General features: G+C 48.4%; 1 protein-coding gene across 14 annotated transcripts in view; it reads right to left on the bottom strand.

Annotated features, from left to right (window-relative positions):
• ppargc1a (peroxisome proliferator-activated receptor gamma, coactivator 1 alpha) overlaps positions 1-16545 on the bottom strand; it is a 272323-nt gene that overhangs the window by 23387 nt on the left and 232391 nt on the right. For 7 of the 14 annotated variants that reach the window (XM_047579431.1, XM_047579421.1, XM_047579464.1 and 4 more), the window contains exon 2: positions 9676-9855. In XM_047579431.1, coding sequence (XP_047435387.1) covers positions 9676-9855 — 180 coding nt within the window. The other 7 variants (XM_047579438.1, XM_047579524.1, XM_047579499.1 and 4 more) reach the window with 2 other exon arrangements.

Below are 16545 nucleotides of genomic sequence, written 5' to 3'. Positions count from 1 at the left end.
GTGCTGTTTATTCTCGCTCTCTCCTCCTCGCTTGTTCTTCTTCTTTGTGCGAACGGAGGAACTGTTACAGGCAGAAAAAAAACAACACACAACCCAAATAAATTACACCCAAAACTGTGAGATGGGGTTAAATCCACGACTTGACAGTTTAATTGCTTCGCTTCTTCTCAATCTTTCTGCTCTGTCACATTTCAAAAGCACTGGTTGAGGTTAAGTGACTAGCCAGACCCTCTAATCATGGCACAATCACAAATTGTGTGTGTGTGTGTGTGTGTGTTGTGGGGGGGAAGGGGGGGTAGGGAGTGCGGCGGTGGTATCAAGTCATCACATCTTAACTCTGCCAAGAAAAGCAGCCTTGGATTTGATAAACAAATAATGTCATTCTGTGTTATTACCCCCGGCCCCCAGATTTCAGAGGAAATAAATCAAAGTCAGCCTTGCCGTTAAGGCGTTAGTCAGGCCTGACACGTCGGCCGGTCACACAGGCGCAACATATGGCGGCGGGGAAAGGGGGGAGGGTGGGGGGGGGCGAGGTACGGCACGATGCACAGCGGGGAGACAAATCACGGCAGCCGCCAGAGACGTCTGGTCATTTAGCATGAGCTTACTGAGATGGAGAGAGGGTGATTATGGCCTATACGGAGCGATGAAACCATACATAACGCTGTTAAGTTCCTCTGTGTGTCTGTGTCTGAGCGTGTGTGCGAGGGGAGCGGCGGCACATTCTGACGGTGTTCCAAATCATAAAATGAAATGTTAAACCTCCATTGTGGTCAGGGCCTGCGAATGGCTCACGTGCAGCAATGAGCTGAAGGCTCCCGTCATTTTCCACGTGACCACGGAGTCAATAGAGCGCCTCGTTATTCCGAAACAATTTCCCAAGCAAATGAGCCCGCGCGCTGGATAGCACACATTCACAAAAAAATCACGAGACTGTTATTTGTTTCCGCGCAGGAACTCGCTGTTTTCGTCCCGGCGCTAAAACAAAAAATGGATTTGGGAAAAAGGGGAAGGCTGTCGCAGAAGTTGACCGTTTGCCAGATGCCAGATGCCCTGCCTCGCGTTGTGAGGCTAGGCTACACAGTAAATCAGCGGTGAAACGGTTCGGGGGCCGTCAATGAAGACCGGGGTGTATGTGTGCGCGGAGATGATGCATCTCCCGGGAACCATTTGAGACGGTTACAGCGCCATCCGATGAGTTGATGGGGGGAAAGGAGGAAGAGAGAAAGGGGAGGGGGGGGGGGGCATGTAAGAGAGAAAGAGGACTGCTGTTACACTTCCTGACACGGGCCAGATCCGATTGAGACGCCTGCCCAGGGGACGGTACAGCGGCGCTGTTCTTTTTTAGTTGGAAGAAAAATCCTCTGACTGGCGAGCCCTGCCGCTAAAGCTAACCACCTGAACTCTGACGCTCGTCTGCCGAGGCTGTCGCACGTCTTCAGACCCGTCGAGGCCCTTCCTGTCTGAACTTGGGTCAAAAATCGTGCAGCCCATTCACAAACGCACACGCAACCAGGAGGGTGCCTGCAAAATATGCAATCTCGCAACCGCATTCCGTCCAAAGACGACATCAAATGCACGTCTTAGCATCAACTCAAACACATTCTCACACAGCTATTCAAATAACCGATAGGATCACAGGAGTTTTTTTATTTTTTTTTTGTGGTGTGGGCTGCTGCCGGAGCCTCCCCATCCACAGCCCAGCCCCGAGCTGCTGTTGTTTTCCCGCTCCAGCCGTCCAACAGATGGTCCAAGCAACCGCTCGCTAACACCACCAAATCACACACCATCATAATGATTGGACACTCACTCTTTTGTTTTGGCAGCTACTTCCCAATCGGCTTGGCACGAGGAAACACTGATTGCTGTGATTGCTCTGACTGTGCTCTGCTCTGACGGCCGCAGCAGGAGGGGAGAAAAACAGAGATTTGGAGCCTCAAATAAGGAATATTCAGCGAGATGCGGAGATGGGATGAGAAATGGTGCTTCCCTCTGCTTTTTTCTCTTAATGGCATGCAAATAGCTATTTGCTTAAGTCGGCAGCTCCGAATGTGCACCACTAAGCAAGGGGCCTTTGAACCCACTGTTACACTGCTGATAATGTGTTGGCGGAACGCAGGGAGGGGGGACAGGCCGAGTGCAGAGAGAGACAAAAAAAAAAAAAGCAGCCCAGAGACCATTTCCACTGTCCATCTTGCTGTCACGTTTCTTGGCAGGACGGCGAGTCTGTCATTAGCAGTCAAGTGAAGCTATCCATAAAACAATTACAAACACAGAGTGGGCTGGTCACTTTGATTCTGACATTTGCGTAGATTTGCGAGGACAGCAGAACGGACCGGAGTGCCCGTCTGCTTTTCCGCACAGAGGACTCAATGTTATTATCCGCTGCTGACACCACCTTTACACACTTACAAGCAAACACACACACACACACACACCTGCGCAACGCGGCTCCTGACCTTTCGGGCCCTGCCAAGCCCACGGAGGGTTCGTGGCGTTTCATTTGTCATAGTAATGTCTTCCTCGGACTGATGCCAACGCGAGGAGAGCCAGGACGGAGTGGACAAGATGTAGCGGTCTGCAGTCTTTCAAACAATAAGACGCTTGGAGGTGTGTTTCTGTGTTACTGTCCCATTCAGCGTCAGCGTTTGTACACATGACGGGGGGAACCGCTAATGCAAATTTATGGTAATTGAAATAACACTATCTTTTTGCTGGGAATGCGGCTAATTTGACTCTGCGGCAAAAAAAAAGAAAAAAAAAAGGTCACCCTATTCAATTTGCACTCAATGCCATACGTGGTGCGACGGGGAAACACCTGAGAGCAAACGATCTTATCGAGGACTCGCAGGCTCCGCCACTTACCCGTCGCATGAAAGCTATTTGCTGATTGCTAAATAAACGCATTATCTTTTGATTTCCGCACGGCCCGGGCGAGCGCCTCGTCACTCCTGGATCCAGGTAGGAGGGTGCCGCTGCAGCACGCGCGCCCCTCTTATCCGCGTCGTGACTTTGCGTTATCTGACCTTTTTTTTTTTTTTTCCTCGCACACTTTCAAGTGCCGTATGTGTATGGGCTGCACGTGCCGTTGAACACGGAGGACTTCACGGGGCCCTTGCATGTTGCATGAGTGTTAACGATGTGCGGACCCACCTATCTTTACAAGTAAAGAAATGAAAAGCACATCAAAGGGCTCGCGCGCTTAAGTCGATGCGATCCCCGCTCGCCGACGTGAGGCAGGGGTACCATGAGAAAGGCTGGGGAGGGGTGCATGAAAGCTCACAGAGACTTTCTTTGCAGCGGCAACATTGAATGAATTTCATCTTAATCTAGGATCCGTTCCCTTTGGAATACTGATCGCGTTGCCTTTTACAGCTTACATTTCGTCCAGAATACCCGCCACACCTGCACACGCCACCAGACTGTGTACCGTCTGCCAAATGCGGAATGATCAATGGCTGGTGACTACTTGATGACAAGCGTCCAACACTCGAAATCCCTTCCCTATCTGCCCATCGAGCTATTACACAACAAAGCCCGCAGCGACATGAAAAGAGGTTTGGCTACGCAGAGAGTCGCCTGAAATGGTTTTCTGGAAAGAGTTGATCAACAAGCAGACGATTTTAGCGCTGCTGACTCCCTGAGGTCGACAGCTCTACCAAGATGGATGCATGCAGCAGGTTTATACGGATGCGCCACATTACAAATTCACCTGTCAAAAAAAAAAACTGCAACCGTGATGAATAACTGCACGTGCAGCGTGATTATTACCATTATTTGCTACATTTTCAAAAAGAAGTTAAGTGAAAGCAACCGTTCCTATCTGCAGCGGTAAAACGCCTGTAAAAGCTTCAGCTTTCACTTTTACACTCAGGAGCTACTGACTGGGCAGCAAGTGAGTCATCCAAGCATCAAGTCACTCATGCCTCAGCAGAGCCTCAGAGAGCCTCTTGAACTATTTGAGGCCTGTGCAGACTTAAATGTTTCAGAGGGGAATAAGCTGGAGCTATAAGCATGCGACGCACGTCATGAAGCTTAGTGGGGGAATGGGGATTTTTTATTTATTTTTTATTTTTTTTGTAGTTGCAAGGATGATATAAAAACCTTCACATGCAGAATATAAGACTGTGTAGAAACATGAGCAGGGTTATTAACCCAAATTATAAAACCTCAGGAAAAAACAGGAAAAGTCAATATTAAAACACAAGTTGACCCCGAGAGAAGAAGCAGCATCCCACTCCTCTCCTCTTGGCACCCATCAGCAACGCTGGATTCAAACATAGTGTGATATTAAGCTAATCTTTGATATCTACCGGCTCCTCCCAGAACCGCAGGAACTGTTTTTTAATTCATCACTAAAAGACCTAATTTGTGCTCTAAATTATTAATTATTGTTCAGAAACAACAAAGTTCCCCTGGAAGCTTATGTCAGAAACTCAAACACACAAACAGATCGTGGCAAACCACCAGAGCGGACGGGGCCCGGCCAAGGCTCCTGCCATTGGTGGATGCGCTGGCATGGAATAGACACACACCTGGGACTGATGGGTCTTTGCTGGAGATGGGAAGCATCCCATCATCCAAGACCGACGGCGCCTCACCATAAATCACGGAGCGCGCGCGCTCGCCGAAAGATGTCTCTCTCTGTCTAGGTTTTCATCTCGGCTATTGCTTTCACTCTTTGTGCACCTCTCCCTGTCACTCTACCGGCCAGTTCATTTCATGTCCGCGTTTACACCTCGCACTCCTCACCTTGGTTCATTGGATTAGGGGAAGAGTATAAAAGTGTTCTAGGAACGTCTGCCGGTTTCTTCCGCCCACCGTAAAGTGCGCGCTATTAAATAATACAGGGAAATAGGGTTGGTCTCATTACGTGGCACTGCTGCAACATGTTGCAGTGTGTGTGTGTGCGTATGAGTTGGGCGTTGGATTATTGGCTTAGTGTTTTGGCCAGGTTAAAGTGAAACAGCCCTGAAAGGCTCTTAGTTGAGATTACCCCAGGTGCTAAAAATAGTCATTTCCACCCAACGCACACATGGAAAATAAAAACATAAAAGCAAAGCAAAGCAAAGAAAGCGCCGTGTCTAGTCACGGCCTTCGTGTGGCGTTTTTCAATTACGCAAAGGCGCACACCAACATGCGCACAAGCACATCAGTCGCTCCGGCGCGATGAGAGGGATGGGCGTCCGCTGGGGGCATGGGATCAGCTGGGGCAGGGACGCCGAACCGTGCCTCAATCAGCAGCAGCGTTCCGCTGGGAACGTTCGTCGAGTGTGTGTGTGTGTGTGTGTGTGTGTGTGAGAGTAAGAGGCAGCCAAGCAGCCACCACCAGACCAAAAACATGTTCCCTTGCTCTTTTTCCAAACATCCCCCGAGGAGGACTTTTTTTTTTTTTTTTTGGGAGGGGAGAGGAGGCCATATTCACTCCTCTGCTTACTATCCTACCATCCTATTTTTTCCCCCCACCTCCCTTCTCCCTTCCAGCTTTTCTTTCGAGGCCAGAGTATATTTGTCTAGCAACCGCTGGTCATACTTCCCATCAGCCAGGAACAAATGCTTCGCCTCGGGAGTGAAAAGACGGAGAGAGCGGGAGGGCGGACGGAAGCCCGCGGTGTTGCGCGTTCGGGGCCAGCGAACGGAGGGAGCTCTTGTTGTGGAGTGGATCTGACAGACGCTCCGAGATGACACGGGCTTGGATAGGCCACGTCTGCATCTCTCCACCATGCATCTGCACCTATTTGCCCCCCCCCCCCCTCCCCCCGTCCCCCTCTCGTTTGTGCATCTCGAAACAGTACAGCCGCGGGTCTCGCCGCGCGCTTCGCCTCCGCCCCGGCAGCGACGGAGGATTTCTTCCATCAGACAGTGCAAACAACGCATCAGCACGGGCGAAACGGAAGGCGACTCGAGATGAGCGGAGCATGGTGTATCCTAATAAGGCTCACTTGAGGAAATCATATTATACAGTGGAATATGATAATTCCTACAGCCTTTGCTGGTGCAGTGAACTGGTGCGGGTGGTGCACTCTCAAATGTCAGCATAAATTTGCAAAATAAACGCAACCCGGCATTCAGCAGGGAGCGGGAACAGGGACAATAAGGGTCTCTGCTGCCTCTATGTGTGTGTGTGTGTTTGTGTGTGTGTGTGTGTGTGTGTGTGTGTGTGTGTGTGTGTGTGTGCGAGGGCGTGACAGTTCCTCTCAGAGGGTCTGTGACTTTGTGCTGTTTCAGCTCACGGGCCGACCACCAACAAGTGTGCGAGCTAATCTGTTCCCCCACATGTCTGAGAGGAAAAGAGAAAAGAGAAAGAAATAAAAGACGGGGAAGCATCCTGGCACAACCTGTTTTTATCAAAGCCTGCTAAAGATGACCCAATCAATCTAATCTGCCCCGATTTAAGAATAAGCCGAGCATCTGTCCAATAAGGCGCAAACATGGGAGACAAAGCAGCATAATGCCTCCTCTGGAGGCCGATGCCAACGCACACACACACACGCGCCGCATCCCGCTGGAGTGATGTGCGTCTGGAAGATTCTCCACGTGCACGCGCTCGCAGCATGTCTCTTTACAATATCGGAGTAATGCTTTAAGCCGCCGCATCTTATTTTACTACCTTCTAAGCCCACAACCTTTTACTTCCAATCCGTGAGCTTTGCTCACACCTGGCGCCGGTCCAAGCTTCTCCTCATCTATACGTTTGTCTATCTCACCACCCATCTGTCCCCGTCCCTCTCTGTCTGCCCGTCTTGTCACCCGTTGGCCTTTTCTGTCTCTGCACCTCCCTTTCGTTTCCCCTTTTTTTTTTTTTTTTTTTTTCCATCTGCCCTTGTTCGTTCGTTCCAAGTGTCCATCCGTCGTCGCCGCATCTTGCGACGGGACAGGTTTCGCGGGGAGCGCGTGCCTAAAGGTAAGCCCGGTGCCAATTTTCTCTCAGGGTCGCATGGGCCGCCCTCGCAGCCTGCACAACAGCTGTAAATGCCTTCATCTGTATACGTGTGATACGGCCACGCCGCCGCTCGGGACGCCCCGCAGCGGAATCCGAGCGAGCCGAGAGACCCAATGTGACACGTATCCGTCACTCGGGCGGCCACGGTTTGACGTGAAACCTGAGACGGGACCTGTGGTTGAAAAGACACTGGGTCGCACTCCTGCGCCGTTATCTTTGGCAGTACATTGGGAACTTATTGGAGTAACTGCCCCTTAACAACTGTGGCCCGAAATAGACCGTGGACTTTCACGGTAGGCCCGTTTTGAAGAGGTGTCAAACACGCTGCGCCAGGAGCGATCGCTGTTGTGTGTGCGTATCAGTGTGTGTGTGTGTGTGTTACAAGAGGGGGTGTGATGTGGCGTATCATTCTCTACATTTTATGTCAGGGACAGTGGGGACAGTGGCAGGGAATAGAGCAAAAGGCCAGCCAGGGGACAGCTTGTGATCTAAGATTGTATGCTACTTAGGGAACAGAACACACACACACACTGATAGAAACACGGACAAAAAAAAAAAAAAGAAAGTGTTCATGCACACATTTCCTCTGTTTATGCAGGGTGTAAACAATTTCAATGATCCCTTTAATGATTAAAACAGACTTTGTCTAATGTGACAACAATAGTTCTGGACGCAGCCACACTGCCCAACCCTAGCGGTTCACTCATTTGTCAAAGCTGCAAATCGTTCCAGCAGCTGACTTACTGGACTAATGAACGCAACGTTACAACTTCCAGGGAGCAAACTGTGCGATGGGGACGTTTCAAAGAAGGGCCCCGGCGCGACAGCTGCACCCAGCTGTTCACACGTTGGGCTACTCAAGACAGTCTCGATTGTCTGCTTTATTTGTCTTTTTATTATTATTTAATTACGATCACATACATACCGACTTTTGAGTGGATCTGTTCGCAAGAGAGGAAAACACACTCGCAGGCCCGTTCGGCGCGGTCAGTTATTAACACTTTCTCTAATCTCCGGCTCTCGATTGGACGCTTCTCTGTTTTGTGCGCAGAGTCCAATCAGGGGGCTGCAGGAAGTACAGCTGCAGCCCCAGACTCCTGATCCTCGCCGAGGAGCAAACTTTCCTCTGTCAGATTAAGGGGGATTAGCTGGGTCTTGCCGTGTGATGAACTGAGCACTTCATATGGTGACTAGAAACTTTCCAAAGGAGGAGGGGAAGAAAAAAAAAAAAAAAACTGGTCTAGGAAATGTATTGCTTGCTTTGAAACCCCCGATTTCACCGCTTAATTAGAAGCCTTTCCATATCCCCGGCATAATACAATAGCTGCTGGCTTGTTGAGAGTGCGAGGACGTCGCCCCGCTCACTGAAATGTACAGCATTCATGTGGAGGCAAACACGTGCTCCGGTGTGCGGGAGCATGTGCGCACACGCACACACACTCCATCCCACATTTGAAGTCACTACTTCTCGCTCAGAGCTAGTTCCCTCATAAGGGTCCTTTGGTGTGTGCTGTGGTCCATTGTGTTTTAAAATGACACACGGATACACACATGCACAAAAACATGTGTGCACCCTCCTTGGTATTTTTATCCATCCCCAGAGCCACTCGGTGGCTGCGAGCCATATCGCTCTCAGACGACAGAAGAGTCACAGTCACACCAGCTTGTATTTTAGGCCCCCCCGTATTGTGTGTGTGTGTGTGTGTGTGTGTGTGTGTGATGGGGTGGTCCACAGAGGCAGAATGTGCGGTGATATAAAGAGCCTCTGAAAAGGTGGTGGTGGTGGTGGTAGGGAGGAGGTCAAACGTGGAAAGAATTTAGTCTGTTATCAACTGTTGCCTGCAAGACCACGCACGCGCGCATTCACACATACATAAAACACATGACAGAGACCCTGGAAATGTGAGTACATGACAGGGCCACAGACACACACACACACAGCCGTCTCAGACAGGGTTTTTCCTCCTGAGGCGAGGCTAAAGCATCCAATCTCAGTCTTTCTTGTCTATCTCTGGCACTGATAAAGGCTTATAATGAACTGGGGACTGGAACTCAGTCCCAAGACCGATGGCTTTATGGCTCTGGCCAGATCATCACCCTCCGTGGACTTCGTTTGTCGCCGGGTGAGAACAGAAAGGGAGAGTCAGAAAGGGATAGGAGGAGGAGAGAGAGAGAGAGAGAGAGAGCAGGAGAAGGGAGGGAGGAGGAGGGAGAGAGAGAGAGAGAGAGCAGGAGAAGGGAGGGAGGAGGAGGGAGGGGGGCGGGGGGGCAAAGATTAAAGTTTTACGCTTCAACCTTTGAGAAGCATTTTGCAACACGCTCCCCGCGCCGCGAGTTTACTACAGATACGTTCCTTCAGATGTGCGCCGCGTAACTGACGCTGGGCTGAAATAAACGCACAAAGTTTTGATAAGGCAGAAAAAACAGCCAGGACCCAAACACGGGGACAAAGGTCCTCCCGGGCTTATCGTCCCTCAAGCGTTATCTCCTCTTTTGTACTTCGGAGCAATGTTAAAGCATGTTTGTAAACGGGTAACAGTTGTACATTTTGTCTGGCTCGGGTTCAACAATTTGATAGGGTGTTGTGTTGGCTGGGGCACAATGACTGATGAATAACTGATAGTAAAGTCACCGCGCAGAGATGGTGCACAGGAGCAGCAGCGTGGAGGAAATCAGACAAATGCAAACAGAGGAAAAACACCGATGGGGGCAACTAAAAGGGTCTTACTTACCTCAAAAAGATTGGACGCCTCATTCCCATACTGAGTGGAAATTATCTCTGATTGGTCACTGTACCACTTGAGGCCGCCCAGGAAACTGTCTGCATCTAAGTCACTGACATCCAGCTCTGAGAGGTCAAGTTCAGGGAGGTCTGGGCAGAGAGGCTGGTCTTCACCAACCAAGGCAGCACACTGGGGACACAACGAGACACAGTGAAAGCGGTCAGACAGAAATCACATCTCTCTCATATGGGACATAATGGGAAAACAATGCAGGAAATCTGGACGCGAGTCAAAACCCATCCCGAACCCGTGGCTAAATCTTTCATGTGACACACTTAATTTATAACCTTCCGCACCATTACTCTATTGATAATTAACAGAACAGCTTTTTGACAAGCAGCAGGTCAGCTTGCTTTGCACAACAAAACCTGCAACCTGTTCCCACTTAGCTTCCGTTCAACCTCCAGTACAATGTGCGGCCGCGCTCTGATTGGTGCGAGCCTCCCTGCCTAGTAAATGCAGCCTGTTGACATTTTGTTATTCACCAGTCACTTTTATGTAATCTAGCCAATGTGTGCTGTATGTAGCAGCTGTTCCCGGCTTCCTTCGCGCACACAAATCATCACAATCATCTCCTCTCTGGCTGCAAGTGAGTGCTGTGGACCGGAACTGGAAAGGTGTCTTAAGGGATGGGGGAAGAGGGGGGGGGCAGCAAGTTCACGTGGCGGCTCGGCCGGTTTTGCAGACATGCATCGCACCGCGCAGGCCTCTTCCCTTCACGTTGCACAATTGACTAATCATTTTCAGTATGCAAAGCCACCAGCAGGTAACCAACAGCTGAAATGAGCACAAGTCAGACAAGACTGCGATCCCTGGTGGGCAAACTTTGAGCTCTGTTGTCAGTGGTCGTTAAAAGGCAAAAAAACACCCCCAGTCTAGAGGCGTGTTTACACTCTGTGACTGTGAAAATCTAAATCCAAGTCTGAGAGAACGGATTTCTGGATGCTGCCTAATAGGCAACGCGCTCCTAATTTCGTTGACAACACGTCAGCCATTGTGTGAACGCTGCGGGGTGGCCTTAAGAAAGATATAAGATAGACATCCCCGGGCGAAGCCGGGAGGTATTTGGCCCGATCACTGAGGAGGAGTGGGAGTCGGGTTCTTCTCGGGGGCAGAGCCGAGAGACGGAAGCTGTGCCAAGTGGGGAAAAAACCGCCCAGACACCGGCGTCTCAGCTCATCTGTCCTCGGAACCGCACCAACACAAATACACGATGACTTAGACTGTGATGAGACAAATCCGTTATGCTGCAACCGCAGGCGGAGGGGACAGACTCACTGCGTCTCAGGCTTCCCCCTGAGATGATCCAGTCAGACAAGGCACGGCACGGAGGGAAAAAAACAAAAAACAAACAAACAACAAAGCTGCTCGGGTATTCAGAGGCTAGACGTCTTCTGGTCAATTATATTATGGAGTTCTTGGTGAACTAATGAAACAGCGCCGCCAGACAGGCACTCTGGGTGCACCACGGCGCTCCAGTGATTTACGCACGCATTTCCCATAAAAGCACCTGCCAGGAAGATTATTAGGGGGACGCTCGTAGTCCCGGACGACAGCTCTATTGGACAAAGAGTAAGCTTTCAGTGCAAATGCATTTTCATGAAAGCGATCTAAAAGGGGGCTTCAAGAATACGCGTGCATGCGTTGGATTGACACTGGAAAAAACTGAACGCTGTCGCTGCCCAAACGGTAAAGTCACTCCCCTGAAGCGTACCTGGATTAAAGTGCACAACGCGAGGCTTCCGAATGGGAAAACAACACATCATTTTACTTTTACTGAACAGGAGAACGCGTCTGTCTCATGATAACACCGCGTAATCACAAACGTGCAGCCGGACTGCAGTCGTATCATGTAGTTACTGTGAAAGCGTGAGTGCAGGCTACAGCCAGGTAGACCTAAACCTCCATGAAAGGCTGGATGGACTCTGCAGAATTAAGGGGGGAAATGAGACGAATAAGTATCCTTTTGATGTGCGTTATCATCTGCATGCACTTTAACCAGGCACGCCAGAATAATAATAATAAAAAAATAACAAAAAAGACGTCTGGAGCGAACGTGAAACAATGAGTTGGACAGAAATTGGAGCATTCGCACAAACACCAAGAGCATCGACTCCGGCTGGATGCTGCTCTCCAGCCGGGGCAGCGCTCCTCCGGCTGGGGATGTTGGCACCCAGACCGTGGCCGGTACCATTAACAACATGATGCTCCTGCGCAACGCCAGATAGCGGTGCCTCAGTGTGGACAACCTTTGCTCTTGCCTTTGAAAATAAATAAAAAATAAATAAATAAAAAAAAATGCGCTATCCCGACACAGCACATCAAACGGCTTATTGTCGTGAGTGGGTTTCATGCGTCAGCGAAATACCTGACTTTGAGACATTTCGGTCATTTCGGCATGAAAACCTTCTCGGCACCGGAGCGCGTACAGTCCGCGGTTGGAAAGATATCCGCCAGCTTGCAAGCACTCGCTCCGACTGAGATCCTATAAGGAAAGCAGTGGTCCTGAGCCCGTGCACGCTTTAGAACAACTACACCTTTAACCGAGATGAAAAGGGAGATTCCGCACATTCCCTCCACTTGTCATATATCCCCTGTGTTGTATATCCCTCGCATCATCAACTGCGTCCAGACGCGCACTACACCGGCATGCCACGGACAGCACAGGCAGAAGAGGAGGAGGAGGAGAGAGGAGCGTAGACTTATGTGGAAATCACTGTCTCGGGTAGCCAGTGCTGTCCATCGTTCCAGGGGAAAAAAGAAAGTCCAGAGGTCTAGAAAGATGAAAGAAGTCGGATTTGTTTTAGATGCGCTCACCTCTAATTCTCTCCAGACCGAGTCCTGGTTACACCTGTCCCACGCCATCCAGCCACAGAATGACGGTCCGAAAAAGGAAAAAAAAAAAAAAAAGAAAAAAGAAAAAAGAAAAAAAGGAAGAACTCAAGTAAAAAAGAAATCCACACACGCTTCCCACTCGCTCGCACACAGGCAACTGCTGCCCCTCGCCGAGAATGAACCGAGGGCACCTGTCTTACAACTGCTTTCCATCACATGACAAAGCTATTAAAAGTAGGCAGGGGAGTGACTCCGCTTCCACACTACTCGCCAGTGACGCGCGGCGAGCAGGCGGAGTCTGGCTGCGCACACATAGTAAAATCCTCTCCGTGCACTGCAAGAAATGTCCACATTAAAACCACAATCTGACGTATATCTTAAAAAAACGGCACTTGTGTTTTGCTTGTGGTGTAATGCGGTCATTCTAAATCTTCAGGTTAATTCGTTTACTTGCGTAAAACATTCGCATCCAGATCTTTTTTTTTTTTTGAGAGCGTGAACCTCGAACTAATGATCTAAGCTTTCTGTTAAAGAACAAAAAAAAAATGTTAAATGATCTCAAATCTCGTGAATTGGTGTGAGAATGTCTAAAAACCTGATACTTATTTTGTCTGTGCCCTGGCCAGTGATTTATTTTGTTGTCAAACTAGAAAAAAAGGACACCAAAAGAATTTGAGCGTTTTGGATCTTATTTATTTATTTATTTATTTATGGCGACCTCTCTCTAATTTGTCACAATTAGCTCTCCTCCACGTGTTCGCTTTGAAGATTGCTCGAGATCCTGGTGAACTGAGGCCACAAATACTTAAAAAAAAAAAAAAAAAAAAAAAAAAAGTCTTTACACAGATTGCTGTAAAAATATCCACGGCTGCAGGGACGCGCAAAAACACCAAGTGAGGCGCTGAGTCTCCGTACGCACAAATGGGCCGAAGGAAATCGCGTCTTTCCCCGTATACGAGTTTCAGGATCAGTGCAATCAATCCCAAGTTAAACTTCAGCTTTCTCCCTTAGCAGCTGTGGCAGAAAACAGAAAACATCGCCATTTCTGTTTATATAAATTACCTTCATCCAAGACAAGTATGTTCCCATATATAAACCCCTTTCTGCGTGACTTTCTGCGCTGACTTCAACTCCGCTGTAACATAACCACCCCTGTGTTTGGCGTGTAAAATATCAAAGAGGGTAATTTGGTATTTCTTTGTCCATTGAGAGGCGATAAAAAGGACAGGTGGCAGTATCAACCATGTATACAGTGTCAACAGGACGTGTATAGGCAACAGCGCCTACCAGTAAAATGACAACAGTAGCTTTGTGGACATTTCAAACACAGCGTTTTTTTTGTTTTTGCTGTTGGGAAGAGTTGCAGGAGGAATCCTAAGTTAAATGTTATTGTCCCCCCTCTGATCATTTAACAAATAAATCATTCTGTATGCAAATCTTAATGAGTTATTGCAATTCGAATTAGGCAACCCTCACAGTGGCGTGAGATATTTGAGCAAATTGTTAAAATAATGCTGTTTATTTGTTCCTGTTTGGATGTTGTTTTTGAGTTAACTTCCGACAATACATTCCTGTAATAAGAAACTCACTCCACGGAATATGCTAACCCCAATCCAATTTTTACTCTTGTAAGCCTATTAAGTCCACCTGAGCATGCAAGGAGCAATTGTCTCCCTAAATTAGTGAACCACATACAGTAAGACTCATTAAACACAAAATTGCACAGAAACCAGTAAAAAGGTTCTGGGGGGATGGAAATGCAAATTGCACGGAGCACACGCCAGCGAGGAAGTGTACACCTAGCATGTTCTGTACGTTTATGGCCGTGCGAGGACATTTGTGCCAGTAAATCCATACATCTGCCCCTCCGCGCGTGCCCAGAGATGCCACCCAGAAGCCGAGGAAAAAAACCAGATCGGAGCAGGTGGCGTGTGCAGTGACCTCGCAGAGCCCAGATGGACCGGCACCACACAGATAATAATATAGGGGCAACATGGGACTGACACAGAGCTCGAAGGTAGGTGGATTTGTGGCTCCGGCAGAGATAAAACGCTCAACGGCCGGGATTTAAGTCCTTCTGCGATGACAAAAGTCTACTTTAAGTTACCGGCAAATGTGTCAAACAAACGTGAGTAATCGCAGGTATGGTCTGAGAGAGACTTCCCAACTTGTGTAATAGCATTGGTGTGCCAAAAAAAGAAAAATCTTGGCAAGGGATATATGCTGGTAAATGATATTTCTCCCTCTCCCGAAGCAGCATGTGAGTCACAGTCAAAAAGGCTTATCTGATTGTACTCTTCATGCCAATTAAGGCAACAGAAGCTAAATATAGATATAATGTTTTGATTTCCTTTCTTGAATGGCCTTTTTTTTTCTTTTTTTTTTCATTCCTGCAAACACTTTCTTGCTTGCGGCTGGATATTTATGTATGCGGCGGTAGAGATTTGTAGATATAGGAATCAATTCTGAGGGGTTCTACGGCGCAGCTGAAGTACAGGTAATCTTTGAAATGCCACAGCTTTTTGTTTCAGCCGTGGAGAGCTGATAATGAACGGATAAGTAAAGGGAGACCGTCGCAGGCTGGCGTGGAATGAGAAATAGGTGGATGTTTAGCAGCGCACTTCGGAGAGAGGACTGTCAGGCCGAAAAACACTCGGAGCTGCGGCGAGAACGTCGAGCCGTGTTCAGTCTCCCCTGCTCCCGAGAATGGCCTTGGGTCGTGCTTTCACATCCTCCCTGCCTGCATTTATCCACTCTTATAGATATCACCTCTTAAGGGGGGCCGAACCTATAGGATGGAGTGCGAAAAATCGTTCACACCCATTTGATGCCTGGCATGTTGTCGTATGATGGACCCGACTTGTGGCCCTCTCCCCTAAGGCTTTGAGCATGACAAACTGCGAGGCCGGCCGAGTCTCGTGGGAGTTTGTGAAATAGTCGAGAAACACAAGTGATTGAAGTGGTTTGACAAGTATTTTCCATTTTATTTTTTAGTGGCAGAGAGCACAACTTTCAAAATAATGTCTTTTATAGACCCCTTCATGGTTTGTAAACAATGTGACATTTTTTGAGGGGCGGGGCTTAACTGGATGCAACACATCTCAAACACTATAGCCTGTAAACGGAGGTTAGCGTATTTCAATGGACTGTTTTGACACGAATGGTCAATGAAAACGGATATTTTAGAGAATATACTAATACACTCACTCTCTGGGGCCATGAGTGTTATTTTAAAAAGGTGACTCTGACTGATGGGACTATATTCACCGATCCCCACACTCTCACTCACCGGATGAACGATTTGACTGAAGGAGGACACAGAGGGGACAAAGTCTGGTCTGTCTTTAGCAAGTGAAACCTTTCTAACAAAGATATTACAAGAAGGAAGTGGAACCACTGTGGAGGGTAACGTAGTAAAAGCAAATTCTGCTTGGACACCCCTGAAACACACAACTAACATTACATTAGCTCCATGTTAGCATTAGCATTAACATGTAACAAGAATCACCTAAATAAAGATTAACTTAACGAAATTTCAGTCACAATTTAGTGTAACCCATAACGTTATCCAGGCTGAAATTGATCATGCATTACATATTAATGTTATCTGATAAGAAGTGTGCGCGTTGTTGTTGATTGTCTCACTCCAATCCTTTTTTTTAATCGCCAAAGCCAAACCAAAGTTGTCTACAACTGGCAGTGGCTGGTACGTGATAAAACTTCCAAGTTAATGTTTTCGATTTTACAGTTTTGGCACCAAAAAAACACACCAAGACGACATTTTTATGGTTGAAAGTGAAAGCGTTCGCCTGAAGCTTAACTCTGTTTTGCCTCCAGCTAACATCGTGACGTCACAGTGACGTAGGCCGTGAAGGGGTCGGTCTGTTTGGCAGCAACATTCGAAACTGCACCGTGAAAGCGCACAAATACATGTTACAACTGACACACCTTTATTACTGCCCTTTTAAACTGACCCTTGGGGAC

This window comes from Mugil cephalus, chromosome 1, assembly GCF_022458985.1.
Source record: "Mugil cephalus isolate CIBA_MC_2020 chromosome 1, CIBA_Mcephalus_1.1, whole genome shotgun sequence".
NCBI classification, from domain to species: domain Eukaryota; kingdom Metazoa; phylum Chordata; class Actinopteri; order Mugiliformes; family Mugilidae; genus Mugil; species Mugil cephalus.
The sequence above is the reverse complement of the archived record's forward strand: the minus strand, read 5'-3'. Positions and strand labels throughout refer to the sequence as shown.